The following is a 27,239-nucleotide window of genomic DNA, read 5'->3' on the forward strand; positions in this document are numbered from 1 at the left end:
AGCTCCGGATCCGCTGCAAGCAGGAGCCTCCAGGACAAACGGTGAGTGAGAGCGAAATGTTGCGGTTTCATGTCTTTAAAAATCTGTCGTCTCTGGGCAGGATATGCAGCAGGATATGTGAGTCAGGCCGGAGGGCTGACTGAGCCGAGCTAAAAGGCGACCATTTCGCTCGCGAGCTTGGCTCCTCCCCCGCCTCTTCTACTTCTCAAGCTTTTTAAGCTTACGGGAAAGACTTAGAATGGGACAAAGACCAGCCCCTAGAGACGCTCCGATGACTTCGGGAGGAGGAGCAGACCTTGAATTGGGAGTTGGAGCGGTTCCAGAGCTGCATCTTATTCCACTTGGCAACAAAGTTTTGCTTTGCATACCCTGATGGCCTTTGGGTTCATCAACGCATAGTGCCTGCCGATCTTGGAGTTGTGGTTAAACCCCAGACACCACATGCAAATCCGGTGAGGAGCGGTCACAGACATCTGTTTGCAACAGAATGTACGAGGCTTAAAACCCGAGGTCCTAGGGGGTGACATCCCTTGCACACTGTAAACCTTTGAGAGGTAAGCATGTACCAGAGAGACTATAGACTCTCCGGATCAGTGTCTGGTGGCACAGAAAGAAAGAAACTGATATCAGCACACAGAAGTTGCACCTATATATACATTTCACATGTCATTTCTGAAACAGGAAGGCGTCAGTGAGTTGCCACATGGCCCCACCTTAAGGTGCACAGAGGTACAATGGAAAAGTTTCCGGATCCAGTCGGACACCTGGTGAATATGCAAAGCAGGAGGAATCTGTGGCTAGAAGTCCCTATCGGAAATGTATAGGATGATAGATGAAAGTCTGTTGGGTGTAACAATAGTACTTCATAGGAAGAAACAGAAGGGTATCTTCCAGCTTTCGTGCCTTGTTAAAGTGCATTTCTTGGAATGTTGCAGACATACATATATAGAGTTACAACTCAAGACGCCCACTCTCCCCACTCAGCTACTCACTGTGAGTTAGGAAAACACTCGGCTGTGTGGGAGCACTCGTCCGTGCGGAGAACTAACTGCATGATGGGATCTGTAGTACGCACACATGAACTGGCCGAGTGATCCTTAAAACGAGATGTGGTGCAGGTGAGCCCCGCGCTACTTTAGAAGGGGGGGAATAATATATAAAGAGAAAGAAACAGAAGACCTTGAGATTGCAACAACGGAGGCATTTGATGAGGCAACCGCCGAAACGCGTCATGCCAATACCAAAGAATTCCTGTTAAGCCCTGCGGTGTTCCCCGATTCTTTTCAACCGAGAAGGATAGCTGCGGCGATATTAGCGTGTGGCCAGTGACACGCACGAGGGACCCTTCCAGAAGTGTCTTCCAGGAGTGTTAAGGGTTCAGTGGCTTAAACCCGGACCGCCCCGCATCCGATGGAGGCAGAGGTCTTGCTGCCAATTGACAGGTTGTGACACACACGGAGAAAACTGAGTTACTTCAACAACGTTTCCAAGCCTCACCAACTGAGGTAGTGCGGAGTTGGAAGTGCATGGGCAGGAATCAACTATCACCCAACACAGAGTTACAACTCAAGACGCCCACTCTCCCCACTCAGCTACTCACTGTGAGTTAGGAAAACACTCGGCTGTGTGGGAGCACTCGTCCGTGCGGAGCACTAACTGCATGATGGGATCTGTAGTACGCACACACGAACTGGCCGAGTGATCCTTAAAACGAGATGTGGTGCAGGTGAGCCCCGCGCTACTTTGGAAGGAAGGGCATAATATATAAAGAGAAAGAAACAGAAGACCTTGAGATTGCAACAACGGAGGCATCTGATGAGGCAACCACCGAAACGCGTCATGCCAATACCAAATAATTCCTGTAAAGCCCTGCGGTGTTCCCCGATTCTTTTCAACCGAGAAGGATAGCTGCGGAGATATATATATATATATATATATGCGTGGGCACCAAACTACATTTTTTCCACTCCCCCACACCAGCAACCTGGACCTGCCATGATGGTGCATGCTGGGATGTTGAGTCCATAATATTCAACACGGACTACAACTGCTGTGCTGAATGCATTAGGGGGAGGGAACTTAGTGCCTACAAGACATCCAGTCACAGGAGGATAATCATTTGGGGCCGTTTCGTTTAGGAGGAAGGCGCTGAAGAAGGCTCTCAAGCCGAAATGCATCCGCCATTACCTGGACCTCTGAAATAAATGGTTACCTTCTCCTGTATCCCCGTGTGGCCTCTCTTCTTTTCGTCGAAAAGATTCCAGTCATATATATATATATACATATACAATAAACAAGCAAATGCAGCTTTTCATACCCTAGAGCTGACCAATGCTGTAAGGACTCCCCTGTATATCATAAGCAGTACATTAAAAACCAGGGAAAAAACAACAGCAAAGAATGTTTGAAACTGTTTTAATGCTTAGCACTCAGCACAAAACCATAGATAGGACTGAAAGCATTGACAGCTCACAGGCTGCATTGCAGAAAACATAGCCCAAAAAGACTGAAGAGCTAACTCATAGCAACATAGCAACAAACTGGTACTGTGCCTTTATGGCAGCCATGACCCCTAGCTTCCCATCATGCCTCAGGTCAGTTGTTCTTTACGGAGACTCAAAAGCCAGGGCACAAAGAGCTGACAATTCCTTAAAAAGACAAGGTTCCTTTGCCCGAGGAGGCGTGAGGGTTGCTTATGACTTTGATGAGGATACCTCTGGAATAGAACTAGGATTACAGGTTAGTAACGAATCCTTCTCTTTCAGGGGATTCTCATCAATAGTCATAAGCACATGAATAGAATAGCAAGCCTCACCTCTTCCACCTGCGGGCAAAGGGAAAAAAGACACTTAATAATCAAGCTCAGAAAACTAAATTTAAAAAAACACAGCTACTTCATTATCTGAATAGATTCCTCAAGGAGGCTTGGCCTACTTGAGTATCCACCATGGAATCGGAATCAAGACAATAATGCCTTGTGGAAGTGTGCACCAATATCCAGGTTGCAGCCTTACAGATCTCTGTCATTGGAACATCATGCAAGAAGGTTATTGTAGCCGCTTTCCCCCTAGTGGAGTGTGCTTTAGGTGACAACAATAGGGGTTTATTTTCTAACTGGTAGGCCAATTTTATACAGGACACTATCCATCTTGAAATGGACCTTTTGGAAGCTGGAAAGCTGATCCTCATGGAACCATAATTTAAAAACACTTGATCTGATCTCCTTATAGCCTTTGTCCCCTCCAAATCGAACTGGAGCACTCTCTTAAGGTCTAATGAGTGAAGGGACCTTTCCGCAGGAGTGGTAGGATTGGGAAAAAAGGATGGAAGGGAGATCGACTGATTAACATGAAAATCAGACACAACTTTAGGCAAAAAACCAGGGTGAGCCCTTAACACTACCCTTTTGTGGTGAAACGCAGTATATGGTTCCGTGGCACATGGCGCTTGGATCTCACTCTGCGCGCTGATGTTATCGCCACTAGGAAAGCGGTCTTCCATGTCAAGTGCTGCAAGTGGGTTCAAAAGGAGGACCCATTAATTTAGAAAGGACTAAATTCAACTCCCAAGGAGGAGAACGAGGCCGAACAGGGTGATAGACCTTCTTCAACCCCTGTAGGAAATCCTTAACCACCTGCAGGAAATCCTTAACCACCTGCAGTTGAAAAAAGGAAGGTTGGTTGGGAGACTTTCTGTAGGCCATAATGGCCGCCAAGTGCACGCTGATTGAGGGGTACTTCAAACCTGCTTTGGCTAAATCAAGGAGGTAAGGAAGAATCACCTCTTCCTGTCCCGTTGTTGGATTAAAAATGATTACGCATAGACCACAAATAGAATCTCTTCCACTTAAGAGTACGATGCTCTCGTGGAAGGTCTCTTTGCCTCTTTCAGGATGTGCATGCAGTCCTGCGGTAACTTCAAGTGTCCATATTGCAGGACCTCAGGAGCCATGCTGCCAAGTTCAGTGAGGGAAGGCTGGGATGGAAAATCTTCCAGTCCATCTTGGTCAACAGGTTCGGTCTGTAAGGTAGCCTCTTGTGCGGGAGTACCGACAACTGCAACAGGTCCAGGTACCACCACTGACGCGGCCAATCCGGAGCTATCAAGATCATCGTCATGCTGGATCGTATGAGCTTGGACACCACCTCCGGTATCAGAAACAGGGTAGGAAAGGCGTACGCAAATATTCCGGACCAATCCATCAAAAGCACATTCCCCCTCGTCCTTGGATGGTGGAACCTGGATGCGAAGGCGTGGCATTTTTTGTCTTGGTCATCTGCAAACAAATCTATGGAAGGTTGACCCCATTGATGGAAAATATCCGCCACCACCTCGTCGTTTAGCACCCATGCTGGCTGATCTTCAAAGTGCCAATTGAGTGCGTCTGCCCGCACGTTTTGCTCCCCTGGTAGATGCACTGGCCTGATGGAGAGGCCTCGGGCCAGGTGCCAGGAGCCAGTGCCAAATCGATTGAGCTTCCAGGGAGAGCGGGCAAGAACGCGTACCACCCTGTTTGTTGAGGTAATACATGGTGGTCGTGTTGTCTGTTTGGATCAGAATTGAGTTGGCCTTGATTGAGGGCTGAAAAGCTTCCAGAGCTAAGTGGACTGCTCGCAGCTCTAAAATGTTTATATGATAGGACTGTTCCTTGATGGACCACCGGCCCTGCATCTGCAGGCAATCCATGTGCGCCGCCCATCCTTCAAGAGATGTGTCTGTTATCAAGGTTTGCGCCGGAACTGGTTGAAGGAAGGGGACTCGCACCAAGAGGTTCTTCGGTTGAGTCTACCATAGAATGGGCAACCTTGCTGCATGAGAGAGCACAATACGGTCTTCCCAGCGACCTGATGCTTCCTTCCACTTGTCCTCCAGGTCCTGTTGCAACAGCCTCATCCTCAGCCTGGCGTTGGGAATGAGAAATATGCAAGAGGCCATTGATCCCAGCAAAGACGCCACTTGCCGGACCGTTGGGTGATCTGTCTGGAGAAGTCTCTCCTCCGAAGGAAACGCTCTTCCTTTGTTTGAATCCAGAGTGGAGCCCAAATAATGGATTGTCTGAGTAGGCTGGTGAACTGATCTTTCCATGTTCACATGAAGACCCAGCCTGCAGAGCAGCATCAGGAAGACTTGAAAATCGTTCCTTACTTTTCGGGAGATGGCCCTTTCAGGAGCCAATCGTCCAAGTAAGGGTAAACAAACAGACCCCTTCTGTGCAGAGCCGCGGCCACCATTGCCATGCACTTGGTAAAGACTTGTGGGGGAGATTTCAGCCCGATGGGCAAGACCTTGAATTGATAAAGCTTGCTGCCGACTACGAATCGTAGGTATTTGCATGACATGGCACGATAGGTATCTGGAAGTACGCGTTTTGGAGGTCCATCGAACACATCCAATCTCCTGCTTGCAGATGCGGACATATTTGATGAAGCGGCACATGAAAACGTAGTGCGTATCCATTGCGCTGTATACTGAGCACCCAAAGATCTTTTGTTATGCTCCACCACTCTTTCAGATGATGTGACACACTTCCTCCCACTGGAGTGGGCAACGGCCCCAGAGGAAGCTCCTGCTCATTGCTTCCCTGCTGATCTGGCCGTGTTAGAGGATTGCTGCCGGTGATCTCCTCTACCTCTGTTCGACTTAAGGGCCTGGAACTGTGATTTGCCTTGGTTTTTGCTTTGGGACCATTGAGGGGTTTGAACCGTCTGTTGGTAGCCCTTGCATTGGTTGGGTCTGTATCTCCGTTTGAATTCCTTCTTCTTTTCTAATCCCACCGCTTTGAGAGTGTCTAGTTCAGCTTTCATCCTAGCCATCTCTTCATCGGTGTGGGCACTGAACAGGGTGGAGCCCGAAAAAAGAAGGTGCAGAATTCTCTGCTGTGCATCTGGTTTAAGAGCTGTCAGCCTTAACCAGGCCGACCTCCTAGCGCAAATGCCATGCGCATACGAATGTGCCGACAGAGTAGCACCATCCGCTGCCGTGCCAATCATCTGGTTGGCCACAAGGGATCCCTCTGTGATGATCTCCTCAGAATCCTTCTGATCTTCTTTAGGGAAATTCACCTTGAAACGTTCCAGGGAGTCCCAAAAGGCTCGTTCATAGCGGCCTAATAAAGCTGCTGCGCTAGATACTTTTAGCGATGATGCTGCAGACCCACAAACCTTCCGTCCCCAAGAGTCCTGGTACCTACTTTCTTTGTCCGGAGGGACTGATGAAGACGCCGCAACTGCATGTCTTTTTCTTGCCGCCGAGATGATAACAGAGTCCGCAGCCGGATCCAATTTTAAGAATACAGGGTCTGTTCCTGCCGGCTTGTACTTCTTCTGAATCCTAGCCGGTGCAGCCTGAATAGTGGATTGAGTTAGAAAAATGTCCATAACTGGTTCCAGAAGACCAGGAACCAGAGGGAGCAACGGTCGAGACGCAGATATTTGATGCAACGTCTCAAAAATCACCGTAGTTGTAACCTGAGTTGACATCTCAATGTTCAGTTTTTGAGCTCCTTTCTGCAGTGCATCGTGGTATATATTTATGTCATCTAGCGGAGACACTCTTGACAGAGGACTATCCGATAGAGTGGGTGAATAGTCCCTTTTAGAGGAGCGAGTGGAGAAGGAAGACCATGTAGGAGAACGTCTCCTTTTGTGACGGGAACTGGAAGGTCTGCGCTCACGCAATCTGCCAGGACGGTCCCTACGTCTGGCTGAAGGTGATCTATCTACCTCCTGCACCAATCGCTGTATAGGCAATTTATGGAGAGGACTGGTGTATTCCTCTTCTCGTCGAGATGCTCCTGTAGGATTTTTGCTCTAGTGATGGAGGGGAAGGAGCCATCTCGGAGGTAAGTGAACAGAAGGGGAGGCCCCCCTGTGATGTGAAGGTGATCTTTGTCGCGACCTCTTTGAATGCCGCTCTGGGGATGCAGATGGCGAATGTCTTGATGAAGGGCGTCTTGAGGAGTGAGAGGATGAGTGCTGTGACGCTGATTCAGTCACCAAAACCACGGAGCCCTCTCAAGACCTTACTGATGCGGCTCTCGACGTCGAGCGTATGACCTGCTCTGACGGAGCTCTTCTCGACGCCGACTTTGACCTCCTTCTCGATGTCGATTCTCGGCCAGGTGTTGGAACCGGTCTCGACGTCGATTCTTTGTTCCTCGACGTCGATCGCCTCGCCGACGATATCGGAGTACCTCTGCGCATCGATGCCGAACGTCGTGGAGACGACGGCGGCAGAGGACTTCTGCTCTTCGAAGACGATCGTCGCCGTGTTGACGACGCAGGAGGGCTTCTGATCCTCGACGCCGATCGTCGCAGAGATGACGATGACGGAGGGCTCCTGATCCTCGACGCCGATCGCCGCCGGGTTGACAACGGCGGAGGACTTCTGCTCCTCGACGCCGATCGTCGCCGAGTTGACGAAGGCGGAGAGCTTCCGCTCCTCGACACCGATCGTCGCCGGGTTGACGACGGCGGAGGTTTCTTCGACGTCGACGGTGAATGTATTCACGTACCTGAATGTCGGTGTTCTCTCGGCGGCGAGCCCGCCATCTACGGTCTTCTTTTGGACATATGACCCACCGGTGGTAGCTTTTTCAGCGCCGAGCCCAACGCTGAAGAGGAAGAGTGACGAATCCTGCTCCTAGAAGGAGATCTAGCCTTCTTGGAGCCCTTCCTCGCTAGTGAACTGCCTCTGGAAGAAGTTTTCTCCTTTTCTGCCAATCCATAAAAACGGGTTCTTTCTCTGTCTTTCAGAGTCCTCTTAGATAAAGACTGGCAATGAGGACAAGTCTTGGGCTCGTGGTCCTTGGGTAGACAAAGTATAAAGACTTCATGAAAGTCTGACCTGGTCTTCTTTTTTCCACAAGAAGGGCAGGGGTCAAAGAGATGGCATATTTGAGTGGAAAAATTGCCAAATCCTGTCAAAAAAAAGACAGAACCTTACTTCCTAATATGTAAAACGTCGAAGTAAGGCACAAAAATCCAGAAAAGTGAAGATTATTTCTGACTAAAATCAGAAAGAAGTGGAGCTGTGTAACCAGGGTCCTTCCTGAAGGAGCCGGAAAGAACAACTGATCTAACTGTCACCCCTGAGGCATGACAGGAAGCTAGGGGTCATGGCTGCCTTAAAGGCACGGTGCCAGTTTATTGCTATGTTGCTATGAGTTCGCTTTTCAGCCTTTTTGGCCATGTGTTCTGCAATGCAGGCTGTGAGCTGTCAATGCTTTAAGTCCTATCTATGGGTTTGTGCTGAGTGCTAAATTAAAATAGTTTCAAACATGCTGAGGCATCCCTGAGGCATGACGGGAAGCTAGGGGTCATGGCTGCCTTAAAGGCACGGTGCCAGTTTATTGCTATGAGTTCGATTTTCAGCCTTTTTGGCCATGTTTTCTGCAATGAAGCCTGTGAGCTGTCAATGCTTTAAGTCCTATCTATGGGTTTGTGTTGAGTGCTAAGCATTACAATAGTTTCAAACATGCTTTGCTGTTGTTTTTCCCTGGTTTTTAATGTACTGCTTATGATATACAGGGGAGTCCTCACAACATTGGTCAGCTCTAGGATATGGAAGGCTGCATTTGCTTGTTTAATATGTATATATATATATATATATATATATATATATATATATATATATATATATATATATATATATATATATATGTGTGTGTGTATGTATGTATGTATGTATAGAGATACATATATGTTTATCACATATATGATTGTGTTTCATGTGCTTATGACTATTGATGAGGATCCCTGGAAGAGAACACAGTCTATCACAACCCATTTCACCTAAATCATTTAATTAACATTATCAAAATGTAAGGCATTCATCAAGAATGTATATTTCTTTTTAGATACTTTTTGAATATGCGTGATGTTTAACTTTTTCTATTTTAAAGGTCTATGTTGATAGTACAGCTAACTGCAACAACTACTGCTTACAGAAGACAGAGCAGCCTTTGGTTCAGCCTCCCTTAACCAACGGTTTATATCAATCAACCTTCTTTAGCCACTGGCTTGAAACTTTGTCAGTCACATCTGAGAGCAGCTCAAAGGAGGATTTTTGCTCAATTTACGCTTCTGGCTGACTGGTGTACCATCTGCCCCTTATGTGCTTGCCTCGCAATGAATGAGGCACTATATTATATCTATAAGGTACACTCAACAATTGCACTTTGTCACATTCACTTATCTCATATATGCATTGTATAGAGAAATAAACCAAGCATTTGTGAATGCTTATGTCAAAGCAATAGTGTGAGCCTGTCCCTTACTTAGTCCTCAAACAGCTTTTTGCTTGGGATATTAAGACAGCTCTCTTGTGGTTAGGCAGGACTGATGTGATGAACATAAAGCAATTACAAGGTGTAATAATACAGGTTAATAGTTTGGTGGGTAGTAGTTTGTTATTGTATGGGCACCTGAACAGAATTCTTACACCAGCAACACCACCCAACACACACAAGATGCCAACAAACCACCACCAGTAGAGATATCAATATAGGACTAGCTATGTTGTGTTTAGAGGAGACTCAGAAGGTATATCTGTAGGCAAACCCTTAGGTTTGGACATGAAGCCCTCACACACCAACCTAGTTGGTGTCATGCTTCATCATCGGGCCCACCACAGTGACACCGAATGTGTCCCGGGTGTGCTGCGACTCCAGATTACTGAGGAGCAGGTATTCTTACTGAGTGTGCAGTGCTGGTGAGAATGGAGGTGAAAGGTTTAAAAGCTATCCAGGTGGTCCCAGTTCCCGAGGGAACTGGGACCACCTGGATAGCTTTTAAACCTTTCACCTCCATTCTCACCAGCACTGCACACTCAGTAAGAATACCTGCTCCTCAGTAATCTGGAGTCGCAGCACACCCGGGACACATTCGGTGTCACTGTGGTGGGCCCGATGATGAAGCATGACACCAACTAGGTTGGTGTGTGAGGGCTTCATGTCCAAACCTAAGGGTTTGCCTACAGATATACCTTCTGAGTCTCCTCTAAACACAACATAGCTAGTCCTATATTGATATCTCTACATATAACCAGGGGACCCGGACTGGCTTACCTAGTCCTCTCTCTCCTTTTTGATTTGCTAACAAACCACCACCAACATCAACACCACTATACAACTATCGCTACCAACAACACCACCACAAACAGAATATCACAACAAATCCCACCACAGCTGCCACCAATAACACTACCATCACCTATATCACTAACAGTACCTTCCAAACCACCACATCCATCATCAATACCACCACCAAGACCATAGCCAATAGTTAGATCACCACCAGTAAGTATCACACCAACTGAAGCATCAATATCAATGCTACTACCTGCATCAGTATAAATAATACCACCATCTCCAATAAAATAATGAACACTTCCAATAACATTAATACCACCATTCCTGTAAACACCACAATATCACGGATTCCTCACCATAACTACCAACACCAACAGTGCCACCACTAACAAGAGAACCAATCCAACAATCAAAACACATGACATTACCAACAACACAAATAATTCCATCAACACTAGTAAAATCAATTAAATCACCAATACAATCACCAGCAGTGCCACAACCGCCATCACTAATACCACCAATACAAATACCACCACCGCCATAACTGCATCATCACTATCTATACCACCAATATAAATGAAACCTTCATTGCTACCATTACCACACCTTCAACACGACTACTACAGCACACTGGAAAAGCCAAGAAGTCTGATTTTAAAGTGCTTTTGCATGCAAAAATGTCTTCATGTCTGTATTTGCATTTAATCTGTAGGCATCAAAAACTACTGATCTAAATAAAGGCTTTACCACCCACCCCTTGCTCATAATAGAGGAATCTACGTGCAAGTGTAGATTAGAATGAGAAACATAAGAATGTTTGGGGATATGCCTCAAAGAAGCACAGCATCCATATGCCTAGGTGACAAACAGCCAGTGGGGTGGATACTCAGGAATCAATTTGGAACTGACCGCTACAATTCTGGGAGCGTACCTCATAAAATAATTTATCGATTTCTACCTACTTGTGTGTTAGTCAGAATGACTTTTGTAATGTATACTGCAATACATGGCAGCTGCACAATAGATGCAGCAGATTAAGTTAATATCTGGAGTTCTGATGTGTATTTAGGGTATGCTTTCTATGGAAGATAAAATTAAGTCAATCACATTCTGAAACAAGTGGTAGGTTACCACAGATGGACCACGATGAAAGAAATGAAATATTGGGTGCCAAGAAAAAAAAGTGTCCTACAGTGCCATGCCAGGCACATCCCCAACACAGGCTCCGAGGGTAGGGTTTCATACCTTCAGACACCATGAGCCATATATCAAGATTGCTCCTCTGTTTGCCGGTTACCGTCTACAAACGATATTTGGCTTCCAAAGATTTGTGGCGTGTCAAATTCACTTTCACATGTGAATCCTGAAGCTTCCGTCAATAGGTCCTCTGGTTTAATGTGGCCTGGGCACACAGTAGTGGGAGAAGAATTGGTCAATAGGATATGAACAAGAATAAGATCATAGAGACATAAGGGGAGTGGTGAATTTGGGAATAGGAAACTGAACATGCGCCTGATGGTAATGACACTCAGTGTGCGGAGAATCGAATGTACGAGGTTGTACGCTGTGAGAAGCAGTGTATGTATCAGGCAATCTCAATAAATAACTTTCTTTCAAAATGTTTCATTTTACATCACAGATTGGAGTTATTGACAAATACCTGTGGAAGTCTTTTCACGGAATTCTTCGAGCTTCATCAAAGTTGCTGACGTCAGCTGCTCCAGGTGCACATCTTGTGGTGGTCGGAAAAAATCAGCTAAGCTATTGATGGTTTTCTGGTGAGAATTTGAGAATGATTAGCATATACATTATACATATACATTGCAACTTGTCACAGAATTAAACAACATAAATAAAAAAATAATAGTTTTAGTACATCTTACTTACTGCATCATATATAATTTCCAATGGCTGGGATTCTACTCGAAGTTTCTGGTCAGAGCTCTCGTCCAGAGGATTCGTTTCAAACATAAGGCTTAACAGTGACACCTTGTTTTCCTTGTTTTTCTCAACGTTTCGAGATGACAACAAACAAGGCACTGATTTACCCTGCTGTGCACCAGCGACCTCAAATGTGCCTATTTTTGCTTCAAATCTGTAATAGATAAATCCATAATTTGTCTTTAGTACAAATAATACATGTAGGTTTCTCTCCAATAACTGCGTGGCTGCATTGAGAAACTAACCTGCCAATGAGCCGAGTATGACACATGCACAATTTCAGACACCTATATGAAAATTCTACTTCCACACAACCATGCTGAAAAAAACGTTTCAAAAGCAAAACAATTCCATGAGTATTACTTAACCCACCATGTACAGATTTTGTGAATTTGGAAAAATATCTATTAACAAGCATTGGCATAGCCCATGGGTACTCACAAACTCTCTGTTGGGGGCCGAAATTACAGTGTGGTTTGTGGCCGAGGGCCGCACCGGTAGGAGTGGGGTCAGTGGGGGGAGTTAGTGGGAGGGGTAGGGCTAAAGTAAAAAAAAAAAATCAAACCCATTTGAAAAGAGACAATGCTGTATTTTAAAGGAGATCTAACTACAAAGAGCTCATTTTGATAATACATTTTTATTAGCAGACAATAGCAATCTTTAGAGGCATTGCATAGCTTCATACACACTGGGACTCCAATTCCATCACAGTCTCTCTCTCCCTCTCTGTCAGTCATTCTCTCTCGCTCTGTCAGTCTCTCTCTCAGTCTCTCTCTCTCTGTCTGTCTGTCAGTCTCTCTCTCTCTGTCAGTCAGTCTCTCTCTCAGTCAGTCAGTCAGTCTCTCTCTCTCTGTCAGTCAGTCTCTCTCTCAGTCAGTCAGTCTCTCTCTCAGTCAGTCAGTCTCTCTCTCAGTCAGTCAGTCTCTCTCTCAGTCAGTCAGTCTCTCTCTCAGTCAGTCAGTCTCTCTCTCAGTCAGTCTCTCTCTCAGTCAGTCTCTCTCTCAGTCAGTCTCTCTCTCAGTCAGTCTCTCTCTCAGTCAGTCTCTCTCTCAGTCAGTCTCTCTCTCAGTCAGTCTCTCTCTCAGTCAGTCTCTCTCAGTCTTACTCTCAGTCAGTCTCTCTCTCGCTCTTTCAGTCAGTCTCTCTGAGTCAGTCTCTCCCTCTCTGTCAGTCTCACTCTCAATTACTCTCTCTGTAATTCAGTCTCAGTCACTCAGTCTCTCTCCGTCAGCCAATCAGTCTCTCAGTAAGTCAGTCAATCAGTCTCTCAGTAAGTCAGTCTCTCTCTTTCCGTTAGTCAGTCTCTCTCCCAATCAGTCAGTCTCTCTCTCTGTCAGTGTCTCTCTCTCAGTCAGTCTCTCTCTGTCAGTCAGTCAGTTTCTCTCTGTCAGTTAGGCTCTCTCTTAGTCACAGTCTCTCTATCTCTCCTAGTCGGTATCAGTCAGTCTCCTAGACAGTCTCTCTCTCAGCCAGTCAGTCTCTCTCTCAGTCAGTGTCTCTCTCTGTCGGTTTCTCTCTGTGAATCTCTCTCTCTGTCAGTCAGTCTCTCTCTTGGTCAGTCTCTCGCTCTGTCAGTCAGTCTCTCTCTCTCTTTCAGCCTCGCTGTCACTCTCTCTGTCAGTCTCTCTACCTCAGTCAGTCAGACAGTCTCTCTCTACCTCAGTCAGTCTCTACTTCAGTCAGTCAGTCTCTCTTCTTAGTCAGTCTCTCTGTCAGTCAATCTCTCTCTTAGTCACAGTCTCTTGCTCTCTCACTCCTAGTCAATCTCAGTCAGTCAGTCTCACTCTCAGTCATTCAGTCTCTCTCTTAGTCAGTCAGTCAGTGAGTTAGATATATTAAATCTGAACTTACCCATATATAATGAATTCCACAATATTCTGGGAGTGTATATTTAGGGTGCAATATTTTTGCACAATAATATTTCTTTTTAATATTCTGGTACTATATCCTGCCCATAACTTAATTTGCAAATGAATAAGCGCCGGGACACAAATGTTATTTAAGAAGCCAACTGCCCGCACTATCAGAGGTTGGGGTGCACAATACCAAGGCTGCAAAATTCTTCCTCATGCCTCTTTAATCTACCACAGACAGTCCCTGCCTCTTTATCTCACTCTTGTCGGTTTTATTTGCATTGCTGCTTCCTCCCTCGGCAACTATTTTCCGTCTTTTTCTTCCTCCTCTTACTCTCCTTTTGTGCGTTTCTCTCTTGTTTGCCTCCCTAAGGAGCGTCTCATCAAACACCGCCGGGAGCCTGCCTGTTCATGGCTTTCCTGGGCCAAGGTTTCTCCGAACTATACAGACAGTACCCGGTGACCGGCAGCCACACATACATTTTATTGTTGTTGCAGATTTATGGTATTGGAGCGTTTTACATCAGCACCGTTTACGTTACACAAGCACACATAGAGGGGTACCGGTTTACCCATTTCACAGCATGAAGTCTAAGGATTGTTTTACAAGCAACATTTTTTAAAACAAAATGGAAATTAACAAGATTTATTAAAGAATATGTATGTCCCTCCTAATTGCGAGGCGTTGCTTTTCTGAACATGTAACATACCAAATCAATTTCAAATGCCTCTGAAAATGACACAAAGGAAGTGCCTGGAGGCTGCGGGTGAATCGCAATACAAAAACAAGCATTGGCATTGCCAATAGGTCTCGCTTGTGGGACCTTATAAGTATTTATTTTTGCAGCACAATATCCTTGGTGCACCAAGTATATTGTGCTGCAAAACTAAATACTTATAAGGTCCCACAAGCGAGACCTATTGGCAATGCCAATGCTTGTTTTGTAGTTCTCTTTGTCGACCTCTTTGCCTGGACATCTGGGAGATGTGGCTTGCTCTAATGAATGTTTGCGTTTGTTGCATTTGTTAGTATTAATAATGGTGCTTTAAATCTAAAGTCTCCGCACACAGCAGGTTCATCAAGAAAGCTGCTTGAGCTGCCTTTCGCTGTCACCAGCAGGGGGCAGCAGAGAGCACCGTATTGAAAATGGGAACTGGGAATAAGTCTCGGGGGAAGAACCGGACAAAAATGTTATTTTTTGCCTTAGTGCCGATAATTCTTGCGCTGTCTCTGAAAAAAAGTCAAGTTTGGCGACATTTCAGTCCAAAATACTTGGCCCTCCACCGGGGGTTTCCCCAAACAACCACCCAAGTACCCAACCCGTGTCGTGCACGTCTGCAGCATTTCAAAAGAAGCAGCAAAGTTAGAGACCTCTCGGCCGCGAGACAGCAAGGAGCGCAAGACGCCATCTATCCCGGAGGAGCTTGCTGCCAGGCTGGAAAGTGCTGACATATCAATCACCAATGGCTGTCAATACGGACTGGACCAATCAATGCGCAGGGTCCGGTAATTACAGTCCAGAAATCAAATGCATATAAGTGTTTCATTTAGGGAAGGCTTTTTTTGGCCGGAGTCGGGGAGGGGAGGGAGGAAGTGGGTGTTTGAAGGAATTGCATTGATCCGGTAAGTGGGAGTGCGGCCTGGACGGGCCTGTTAAGGAACTTAAGCAGCAGGACATGTTTCATCCGAGATGAACTGCATTATTTTCTCTCTGCAGGCAATCACCCTTACTCAGATTCGGCATGTTCAAAGACATGTTCCAAGGAGTGCTGCTGCGGCCTGGGGGAAGCTGGCTGGGGAGGGGGAAGAGAAATGAAAGTAAAGGCTGTGTTTGCGGGGAGAGAGAGGGGAGGTGCTGGTGTGGGAGGAGTGCTGCTACGGCCTGGGGGAAGCTGGCTGGGGAGGGGGAGGAGAAATGAAAGTAAAGGCTGTGGTTGCGGGGAGAGAGAGGGGAGGTGCTGGTGTGGGAGGAGTGCTGCTACGGCCTGGGGGAAGCTGGCTGGCGAGGGGGAGGAGAAATGAAAGTAAAGGCTGTGTTTGCGGGGAGAGAGAGGGGAGGTGCTGGTGTGGGAGGAGTGCTGCTACGGCCTGGGGGATGCTGGCTGGGGAGGGGGAGGAGAAATGAATGTAAGGCTGTGTTTGCGGGGAGAGACAGGGGAGGTGCTGGAGCTGGGGAACAGAGTTTATGGCCCAAAAGCGCGTGCCTGTGGCCACGTGAACGTCAAGAAAACCGCAGGAACGAAGCCCTTGGTTTGACGAGGATTTTCAGGACATGAATTCTCGCTCCGCTCGATGCGCTTGCGCGCATCGATAGGTCGCGAGACCTAACAAACGAACAATAGACCATCTCTGAGGCCAGCACTGGTGCAGTCACTGGGTGCTGCGAAGGGTTGATGTTATTTTCAGAATCCCAAACAGCGCGAGTGTAATTCCTTGATGCTGTGTGTGGCGCGTTATCACCTTTCACAGCCCATTTGCTGGCAGGCGGCAGGCACCACAGGGCGACCCCCTCTGTCCTGTCACCTTCTGCACACACCACAGGAGGCTGGCGACCAGGGGCAGCTCCTGGAAGTGTCCAAATGGAAGGTGGCAGGGTTCAAAAGAGGGATTTAATTAACAGCTCAGCCTAGATCCGAGTCCGCCCTGCTGCAACCGGCGGTGTTTGCTCACATTCTTTAAAAACAAAAAAAACACAGCTACAGTGTGCAAGGTCCGCGGGCCGCCGAGAAAGGCTTGCCGGGCCGCTGGCGGCCAGCGGGCCGTACTATGAGTACCCCTGGCATAGCCAATAGGTCTCGCTTTTGGGACCTTATAAGAGTTTAGTTATCGAGCACAATATTCTTGGTGCAACAACATCAACTGTTGCATGGCTAAACACTTATAGGGTCCCAAAGGCGAGACCTATTGCCAATGCTTGTTTGTAGTGCTTTCGTTTTTTGCACTTTTTTAGAGCAAAATGTATGCCTGCATTGAAAATGAACGAAGGATGATTTTCACTCCAAAATAGAGCGTAAAATGAGGATGCACGTTTTGCGTAATGTTGCTGAAATTAACACCTAATTACGTTTTTTTTAAAAAGGTACGCACATTTCACACACCCCTGTTTTTTATTTGCATGTTAGGTGCCTTTCCCTCACTAGCCTCTAGGCACTATAAGCAGTATGGTGAGTACAACAACCGGGATCTTTAAACCCTTCCTGAAGTTTAAGCGATTGTAGTGTTGCATAAAACAAACACAGAAATCCATAGAAAAAAAATGTTAAAGTGACGTTATAATTAGGTACGGTAAAAAGATTATAGCTGAAAGAACGCAACAGGTTTAGGTTGTGGAGCTTGCAGGCACGCTAAGAGCTATGTTCTCTGCCAGTCCCATCAGCCCGGCGGCTACCTAGTCAATTCTGCAAGCCTAGGGTGTGCTAGAGGCGATGCTGTGGAGCTAGGAGAGGCATGTCTTTGTGGCGCGTGGCTTCCCTGCAACGTCTGCTGCATTAATGTCTCTGTTCAACACTATCTTGGTCCTTACCACCTGTATTAAAGTGCCTTGTCCTGCAGAGGGCAGTCGAGCATCGCAGTACATTTCAACCACACAGCTGCATTCATGCACAAAGAGTGGCTCCCCCTAAAAACTTCGGTTCCACCGATGAGAACTCCTTCAAGATGGCCTCCGGCCCGACGCTACGTTACACTGAGACAGCGAAGTAAAGTGGTGTGTGTAAGAACGCACATTATGGCCAAGAGAAGATTCTGTCAGTTCTTCACAAATTTCTGGTTAGACGTTGTACAATTCTACCACTGGTTGAATGTTTCTCGCTCTTTTTTACAGTTATTGCCACATGGCAAATGCGTAGTTATTTCGCGGCCTAATAGTATACTATTTCAATGCTACGATCGCCGCCGCCCCGGCTCTAAACCGTTGAGGGCAGCAGCTCCTGAGGGCGGCCCTTTAATGGCTGGCAAGAGCAGGAAAGAGTGTCTGGCTTCCCGCCGGTCCTCAGTGAGGCGCACAGGAGTCCCAGCGCCGCTTCTCGGCTGCAGGCACAAAGCCTCCCCTTAGAGCTTAAGTCCCTATCCTCATTGCCCCTCTTCAAAAAAGCCCTCAAAACATGGTGTTTCAAGAAAGCTTACTAGTAATTAGCCCTCTGGACATGTCAGTATTTTTTTGGTTAGGCGCCTTGATGCCCATGGGGCTGAGGTTGCGCGTTATAAATTTGCTTTCATTTCATTTCATTTCAAAATACGTCTGAGTCGAGGATGGAGCACAGAGGGTGGTGGGTACGGGGGCGAGGGGGCTGTGTTCAGAAGGGAGAGAGTCTGAACAAGAACAGGGTTTGATCCACTGCGGTCCCTTGGGAGGGGGCCGAAAATGCTTGGAGTAAGCAAACCAGATCCCAATACATTAATTAAATACATCACACAAACAATCAAAGGTGTGTGTCATCGAATTAGCCTATCTTTCAACAACTCCTTAATATTTAGCACGTTGGCTAATATTTACAGGGATAAACATGCATCTTTGGCATACAAAACAAAGAAAGGAAACAAGTTGCACAACGGAAAATAAAGAGCTACACACATAAAAACAAACTACTTTTCTCTGATATTTTCAGTGATGCAAGACGAATGAAGAAGTGACGAAGAAGCAATTAGGTCATACTTAAATGTGTACCGATGCAATGAATAGTGCTAAACACTCTTTCCAATATGTTCTTAAAACAAGATACATATCCCCCCCCCGTGGCAATGGAATAGACGCCCTCGAAACTCTTGTCCGCTGCAGCGAAAGTGAAAGTTCATCCACAGCGTTTACCTTAAGGGAGCAAGCAGCGATAAAAAAGCGCGATAATTACAAACAGATGGCGCAGCTGCTTGCTCCAGCAACAATACCGCCAAACGTGCACATGTTGCAATACAAAGCAATGCAAGACATGCATACGTTTAACCAAAAGACGTGAGCGATTGCAAAAGGTCCCCTCCTAAGCAGCGCTTGCGCGCTGCGTAGGCATGACCTAAATAGGACAAAGTCTACCAATTGTTCTTGTAGGTACGAAAGTGTGAACTATTGTATTGAATAGACACTGAGGCCAGCATGTCATCGACTATCCTACGGTGGTTTAGGACTTGGCAGTAAAAGAACGCAGGTCAAAGAGGTGGTGCAGGTCAGAGATTGAGGAGGTACGAAACTAAGATGGGGCTTGCAAGACAATCTGGCACTGGTGTGGGGGCATCACTAAAAGTATGGAGCAATGCTGAAAGAAAAGAATTGGAGACAGGCTGAACCATATGAGAATCAAATTGGATATCAGTGCCAATGGCACTGAAGTACGAGTTACTTACCTACGGTAACGATGTATCTGGTAGAGATGTTGTCTAGCCGCAGATTCCTTGACTTAGAATATCCCCAGGCATCAGACTGGATCTGGAAAACATTTTGCAGCAGCACCTCTGCGCGCCGGGGGACGGCGCCACATGACCGCGCCCAATGTCGTCCACGGACGTGACATCAGCGAGGTCATATAACACCATCATAAAAGACAGTATCAGACACTGTTTACATATAAGTGAAGAAGTAAAGGCAGAGCAAAGCTCCGAGAAAGAACCTTGCAAGCGAAGCATGGACCCTCCCCAAAGGCTGACTAACAAGGGGAGAATTTCTCAACAGACAAAGGTAGACTGTTATTACCACGTAGAACTGTGCCAGCCAACAAGGACGGAGCACAGGAAGAACAACAATCTACTGCGAGAAGGTATGAAAAGAATGGCACTTCCTTATAGTAATGCAAGGCCAAAACACAACCCAGCAGATCCCCAAGGAAGATGACTATAGAGGAGATAAGAGCCCTGAGTCAATGGAGAAGGCCGGAGGGAGGGAAGGCAACAGGAGAAGAAGAAGAATCTCCTGATGAAGGTGAATCCAAAAGCAGTGTTGTACAGGAAAGAAGCCAATTGGAGGGAGGCAGCTGCATATGGTAATACTTAAAAGGGTCGCACCAATGTAAGCACCCTGGATGAAAACCAGTGCCAACTAAAATGAGGCAAAGCGGAGAAGCCCACTTGGCAAGGTCCTCGCAGAACGGGGAGGATGGGTGGGCGTTAAGGAATCTGCGGCTAGACAACGTCTCTACCAGATACATCGTTATTGAAGGTAAGTAACTCGTACATCTGATAGAGACATCTAGCCGCAGATTCCTTAACTTAGAATAGATACCACAGCCATACCCCAAGGGAGAGGCGGGTCTGCAACAGAACAACAGAATGTGCCCAAAGCACTAAGCCGGCAACAGAGTGACAGATTATGGGGGAGGCGGTGGTGGTGTAGCCAAACAGCAACCCAAGTAGCTCGGAAGAGCAAAAGACAATGGGAGACAAGGTATCACAAAACTGCCAGAATGGCGCAACACCATAACCATGTGAGTATGAGATGTAGAAACAGCACTAGCCATATCCCATAACAGAAGAGAGAGTCCACAACAATGGGAGGAAGAAGGACTACTCCCAGAGATTAAGGGCACACTAAGTTGACACCAACCAAAGCTAGGGAAAAACAAGGAGAGATGTAACTAGAGCCCACCAGGCTAGCCCAAGCAAGGGAGGCCGGAGAGGCAGCATCCAGGAAGCAAAGGACCAGAGGAAGGAATTGAGCAACGTCTCAGAAGTACAGGCGGGAACAGAAGACACGAAGAGATGCAACCAGCGCCTAACAGACTAGGTTCTAAAAGGAAGCCCCAAGTGCTGGTGGGAAGAGCCCAAAGGCAAGCCAGAACCTGAGCAATGCATTGGAAATAGCCAGCAGGACAAGAAGCACGGCAAGCACACACCCAACCCCAAAAGGGTAAAGAGGGGCAATAGCATCAATCCCCAACCTGCTAAAGCAGGTAGAGTATGCCGCCAGCAAACGGCAATAGAGACCTTAAAGAGGCCTATACAGGAACAGAAGAGCAGCATGAAGCCAAAGGGAGGAAAAACCATGATATAGACTTGCAGACAGTAATGAATGACCACTGCCATCAGAAGAACTGTCCCACCGGCGTAGCTTTAACAAGAGTAGGCATATCCAAAGGGAGAGGCCCAAAACACCATGATAACGAATGGTGGGAAAAGCCTCAGAATCCAAGACCAACACTCCAAAAGACACGGACAGCGTCGAACACCAAAAAGGGAGCATATGACAATTGGAATATCACTCTAGGAAGTGGAAGCAAGGAGTAACCTATGGCAACTTGCAACCACCTAGAAAGGCTCCCCCACACATGGAGATATTGGTCCAAACTTAGCAACCACAATAAAAAGAGGTGGCGACATAGGAAGGGGAAACCAAGGCAACCGATATGCAGACATAATGTATATGCTGGACCATACCAAACACATTAAGAGCAAGTAGGAGCCGTTGCGAAGAGGAGAACATGAAACCTTCAAAAGAGGTGGATAACCTTGGCGAAAGCAGATGGCACCAAGGAAAACACAGAACACCGTACAACGGACCATCAATCGGCGCATGGAGCCCACATGATCTCCAGGCCCACGTGAGATAAGCAAGGCTATATAATAGCATACAAGTACCCCACATGGAGTATGCATACCCCGGACAATGGGGGACACCTCTCAGGGCAATAAGCCAGGGCAAAAGAATGCAGCAATAAACCGAACCCATGAACAGAGTTCCGGGCCGTAATGAAATTACCGAGCTGAGCCACCGGCTGAAAACCCCAAGCAGAGGACACAGCAACCTGTGGAACACGGCCACAGATGGCCAACAGGAAACTGAGAGCAAAACACATCCAAGAGATACTAATAAAAGGGTAAACACCCTTGACCACATAAAAAAGAATACATAAGGCTCACTGCTTATGATAAACACAGAGCGCATCTAAAGGCTCACTGCCCATGTTAAACACAGAGCGCATCTAAAGGATGCGAAATGAAAAAGCACCACAGAAGACAGGCCTAAAAGGACCTAAGTGGGAGGGTGAAAACCCGCCAGCAGCCGGTGACGCCTTAAGGCAACAGAACTCACCATGGCTCGGCCCAAAGAATCCGCCGTATCTAGGGCTGAACGGATTGTGAATTCTGCCAGGTCGCGGCCATCCCGAATGGAGTGAAGGAGATCAACACGAGCACCTTCGGAGGTGGCCACAGGGCAGAGGTAGCCCAAGCCAAAACACACACGGTATTTAAGGACCGAAGGGCTGCACTAGTAGATGCAAAGACGTTCCTACCCCAGGATTCAAACCACCTGGACTCCCGAGAGGGAGGAAGCGTTAGAGGGGGCAGAGAAGGAAAAGCAGTCTGCAACACAAAACCCCTGCGCATCAGGGTGCTCAAAAAGACAGACCGGATCATGTGAAGCTGGGCGGTGGAGGTGCAAAACTGAACGAGCCACCGGATCACGTGAAGCAGGTCGGACCCAGGTACCCAAGAGGGCATCATAAACGGAAGCCTCAACATGGCAAAAGAGGCTCCACATTGCTGGACCCACGGTGGAGGACCTCAAGCAAGGGGTCCACCGACAGGGGGGTAGAGGGGGGTTGCATATTCAAAATGTGGGTGGCCAAAGAGACCACTCTCATAAAAGCTGCACCAGTCTCTGTAGCCCTCCACGGGAAACAGCTCATCAGTGGGGGAGGGTTGTAGGCTGACCCCCCCAAGACACTGAGGGTGTGCCCAATGCCCCACGAAAGGGAGCCCCATGGAAGAATGAGGATCCTGATGAGGCTGCAGGGGAGGCGAACAGCCTGCCGGATCTGGGAGCTCCTGAGGAGGCTCCACAAATTCCAAGGGGGGCACTGGTAGCACTAGCTCCGGCGACGCTGGGCGGCGCCAAACCCTCTCCAGAGGCCTCAATAGAAGAATACAGAACTCGGCCGATTGTGCCTCGTCAGACGCCGACTCGGCAGCCTCCGGCATCGAGTCGGCGCCGAAACTATGACAAGCGCCCCCTCTGAAGAAGAAGAGGTCGCCGGGGCCGGTGAGGCAATCTTCCGGCGCCGCCTCTGCCTCATCCTGAGTGGGCTCCGGTTACAGAGAAAGGAGGGGAGGCGGAGCCGAGGAGGCAAGCCTTAGGACAGCACCGACCCCGGCTATGGACAGGCGGCTGCCTGCCCGGAAGGCTGGGGTGTGCTTAAGTCAAGGCTATGAGCATGGGCAACCACCTGCGGTGCCACAGGGAGCCCCGCAGGGCTATGCAGGGCGGAAGAGGCACCGTGGGTCGAAGAGGGGGACCCAGGTGGGCTGCGCCCTAACGACCCACGTGGCGCATAGAGGGGGACCCAGCTGGGCCGCGCCTTAAAGACACCACATCTCCGACGTTCCTGGGAGGCAAGGGCTCAATTGGCACCGGGGGCGAACCCGCTGGCGAGTCCGTTGGAGACCCCACAAGAAGCGGAGGTCCCGAGGACGCCCCAGGAATGGGAAAGGACGCAAGGGTGGCCTGCAAGGCCATAGCATAGGTCTCCATTTGGGCCCGAGTCGCCCCCACACCCAGAAAGGGCGGATAGAGGGGGGGGGGGGGGCGATCGTCCGGAACGCACGTCTGGAAAGTTCTGGGAACCAGAGCCCCTGACAACAGAAGTAGGAGAGGTCAATGACCTAGGCAACAAGTGCCTCGACTTACCAAGATGAGAACGATGGCCCCAGACCCCAGAGGGAGATTGACAGCGGAACCGGAAAAGTAGAGGGACATGCAGTCGATGATGAGGAAGGGGGGCAAGACGACTCCGACCAGGACAGCCGTGCCGAAAGAAGCTCCATATGGCGCTCCCGCCGAGACTTCGGTTTCAGACGTTGGTAGGCTTCACAGTCCGTGGAGTCATGGTGCTCGCCCAGACACCACATACAAATAAGATGCGGGTCTGTCGCAGACAATTGCCGCGAACAAGAATTCCAAGATTTGAAGCCAGAAGGCATCACACACTGTTCCCGACGCGAAGCGTTGAAAATGAGGCCTGAAAACAGGCCAGAGGAGCTCACTCCGGATACGCGTTGCACGCGGAAAAGAAAGAAAACTGACGTCAGCGCGCCGGGAGGGACTTATATGACCCCGCTGACGTCACATACTAGGACGACGTCAGGGCGGGGTCATGTGGCGTCGTCCCCCGGTGCACAGAGGTGCTGCTACAAAACATTTCTGGATCCAGTCTCACGCCTGAGGATATTCTAAGTTAAGGAATCTGCGGCAAGATGTCTCTATCAGATCCTACGATACGTGAAAAGATGTGGAATGTATTCCACTCTTATTTACTTACTTGATGACTTGTATGTCTTTTATCGTATGGAAATATTATTTTGACCATGACAAATGCAATAAAATATGTTTTAAAAAAATCAGGCTAAAAGAGAGCAGACCAGGGACACAAATTTCTGATTCCATTTAAAGGCGTACTAATTGTTAAAAGGCTAACAACGGACAAGTTAGTTTAGAAAACATACAACCTAAAGTATATATATTTTGTTACTTTATCTAAACAATTAAACACCAGTCAAAGTCTACAAGTAAAATAAATACTAGAAACCTCTTTGGTCACACTCGCTGAGCTCAAGCGTAGGAGGAAAAATGTGATATATTCAGGAATACACGTTTACGGTTTATGTCACCACACGTGGTACTCCTAGAACACTGCAGGATGGAAGAAAGATTGTTACATCGAGCTAAGTAGGTTAATGACAATGCATTGGGCAAACCACACCACATTTAGAAGAGTTTCCATATAGTCACTGATATAAGGACAGCACTTCTCCCTGTTTCTATAAGGAACACTCCGCCAGCCTGTGTTAAGACTCAAAACTTTAACTGACATGACTGACCATATAATGTCCTAACAGACCACTATTGCCTTTACAATAAGTAATCATAATATGTCGATAAATTGGATACATTTTCAAAATCCTTTCTCGTGGCCAACTTTGTCATTGCAGATTTCATTTGAATAAATAATTCAAGATAAAAGCGGAGATAGTCACTCCACCTTTGATACTGGCAGCATTCTGTTCCATTACAACAAAGTTCCCGCTAATGCTCACTATTTAAATGGGCGCAGGAGGGCAATATGTTTTTTCACTGGAGCCATGGTTTTCCAAGAACACCTGGTAAAGCATAGAATTTCCTTTTAAAAAGCAAGTTTACACTGTTAAGCTCTCTGCTGAGAAAACAGCCCTACTGTTCAAATACCTGAGCCAAAGTTTGCAGCAGATACCGAAGGGAGAGGTACTAGGTTTTAGCTTGAAAACTAAACATCAAAACATGGCCTTTCGTTTACCAAGATCCCGTCCAAAACAGGCTGATCTAGCAACCCAATATTTCTGCTGAATACAAGTCCCCTAAAAGGCCCGACTGCATGAGAAACTGGTATCCTGACCTTTGTGTGGCCCAGGTGACATGTTAATCTGGCATGTGCAAGGCGAAAGGCAAGTCCTTTCCATGATGATTCTGAGATCCAGAACCTGTTCTGCAACCAGGAGGAACGCACCAAGCGTACCATATAACCCGACATGACACTAGTCTCCATGTTCTGGGTTGTTGATATAAAGTAGTGGTGGCAGTCTGCCATTTCTGAATTATGGTATTAAACAGATATTTTTCTCTTGTTCAGATGGAGCGGGGTACCTAAAGATCCCACTCATGTAACATTCTACATATATGAAGACATCCTGTGTACAAGGTGAGCCCGTGTGTGTGTATGTAAAGTATAGATGTTATGAGGACTTTATATTGTCGTCACTGTATCGTTGCAGAGACCTAATGGATTCATTTTTGACTTGCCCCTTGTGTTACATGGAACAAGATAACGATTGCAAGTGGCAGTGTGCATCACAGCAACATTACATTAGGGACCTGTTCTGCTACTCCCCTTAACATACCAATGAGTTCTGCGCCCCACACCAATCTTGCATGAGCTGCTGAGGAGAAGCTAAAGGGGCTTAGTAACCGCTGCAGCAGGGGAGGAGATATTAAAAGACTGTAGTCGCGGCTTCTCTGTACGGAGTCTGCTAGCACCACATCCATGACCCAAAAGTGCTGGACCACTGGTTGGACAGGCTGATGTTGCCTACTGACTAGTCCCCTGAATAGCCTCTGAATTTTCTGACTTGATGGTGGAATTGTTTTCCTGGCATCAGTAACCCCAAAAAGCGTTTAGTGACTCAGCTGTCTTAAATCTTTTTAGCACTGAGTCTGCTTTTTCCCCCAAAGAGTTTGGACCCATTTCGGGGCATATCCATTAAGGATGCTTGCACATCACCAGAAAATGGGGACAACCACACCTAAGCATGAAACTGTCAAGGCAAAAGGCAGTATCCAGGCTTGTATGGATTACATACTTGATTGTATTCTGCTCATTATGTATTGTGTGAGCCAGAGATATTCGGAGGTCCTCCGTGATCGCCAGCAAGATCTTGCTGGCCAAGTGCCATACAACATGTGTGTACTTGCCCTGTAAACAAACTGCATTTATAGACCCACGGGCCAGGCTTGCAAATGGAAACATTTGCTCACCAAAATTATAACTTCTTTTGTATACCCTATCTGGAAGATTGCTCACAAATTAATTGGAACCGATCTTGCTAGTAAAAGTCTGCACAATGAGGCTCTCAGGTGTAGTGTGCTTAGATAGAAAGTCCAAATCACCAGGCGCAGGTCTCTGTCACCGAACTACTAGCTTGCTGACTAGCAGGCAAGAACAAAGCTTGGACCACGTAGCCATCAAAGCATCTGTGAGGGCATCATTAAATGGTAGCAGTGCCTCTGGTGACATGGGCCCCTGTTGAAAATTTCTGCTAGATTGTTTCTTTTTGTCTCAATGAAGGTCCACTGTAGATTTAGCACCTACTGGAGATGGTAGCCTGGGGTGCAAACCTGAATGAACATTTTTCACTTTCTGGCATTAAAATCTGTTGTTAAAATCACTGGGACATTCAGAGACTAAACATCTAAGTGACCCAATATTGTGGTTAGTTCTATTTTGTATGCAGGGTTTCTTGTGTGTGTAATTGGGTTGAGCAGTATGCATAGTTAAACCATTTTCGAAGTGGAGTTCAATGTAGCTGAACACCCAGCAATTTATTGTGCAAATATTGACACTCTCCTCTTAGTATAGGCTTTATCTCTAGTAGCATTTACATGAAACCTTTCATAGCCTGGTCACACAATGATCACAAAGGATCACGTTACCTAGGAAAACCAATGTTATTAATATTGCACAAACTGTCAGAATCATTGTCTTGCATTTCCATTAACAAGTCCTGTGTGCCCAACCACCCACATTCTCACTTCCTGTAAAACATTCTCTCTTGTTTTTCCTAGATACACCAATACCCACATGAACAGAAATAAAAGCAAATCTCACACAAGGGGACTAATGTA

At 47.2% G+C, this 27,239-nt stretch overlaps 1 protein-coding gene across 2 annotated transcripts in view; it reads right to left on the reverse strand.

Annotated features, from left to right (window-relative positions):
• VPS13A (vacuolar protein sorting 13 homolog A) overlaps positions 1-27,239 on the reverse strand; it is a 2,196,319-nt gene that overhangs the window by 1,765,608 nt on the left and 403,472 nt on the right. For both annotated transcript variants that reach the window (XM_078675860.1, XM_078675861.1), the window contains exons 18-19: positions 11,981-12,188; positions 11,754-11,868 (exon numbers count right to left, since the gene is read on the reverse strand). In XM_078675860.1, the coding sequence (XP_078531986.1) occupies positions 11,754-11,868; positions 11,981-12,188 (323 nt within the window). The remainder of the gene's footprint in view (positions 1-11,753; positions 11,869-11,980; positions 12,189-27,239) is intronic.

Source organism: Lissotriton helveticus, chromosome 2_1, assembly GCF_964261635.1.
Source record: "Lissotriton helveticus chromosome 2_1, aLisHel1.1, whole genome shotgun sequence".
In the NCBI taxonomy this organism is placed as follows: domain Eukaryota; kingdom Metazoa; phylum Chordata; class Amphibia; order Caudata; family Salamandridae; genus Lissotriton; species Lissotriton helveticus.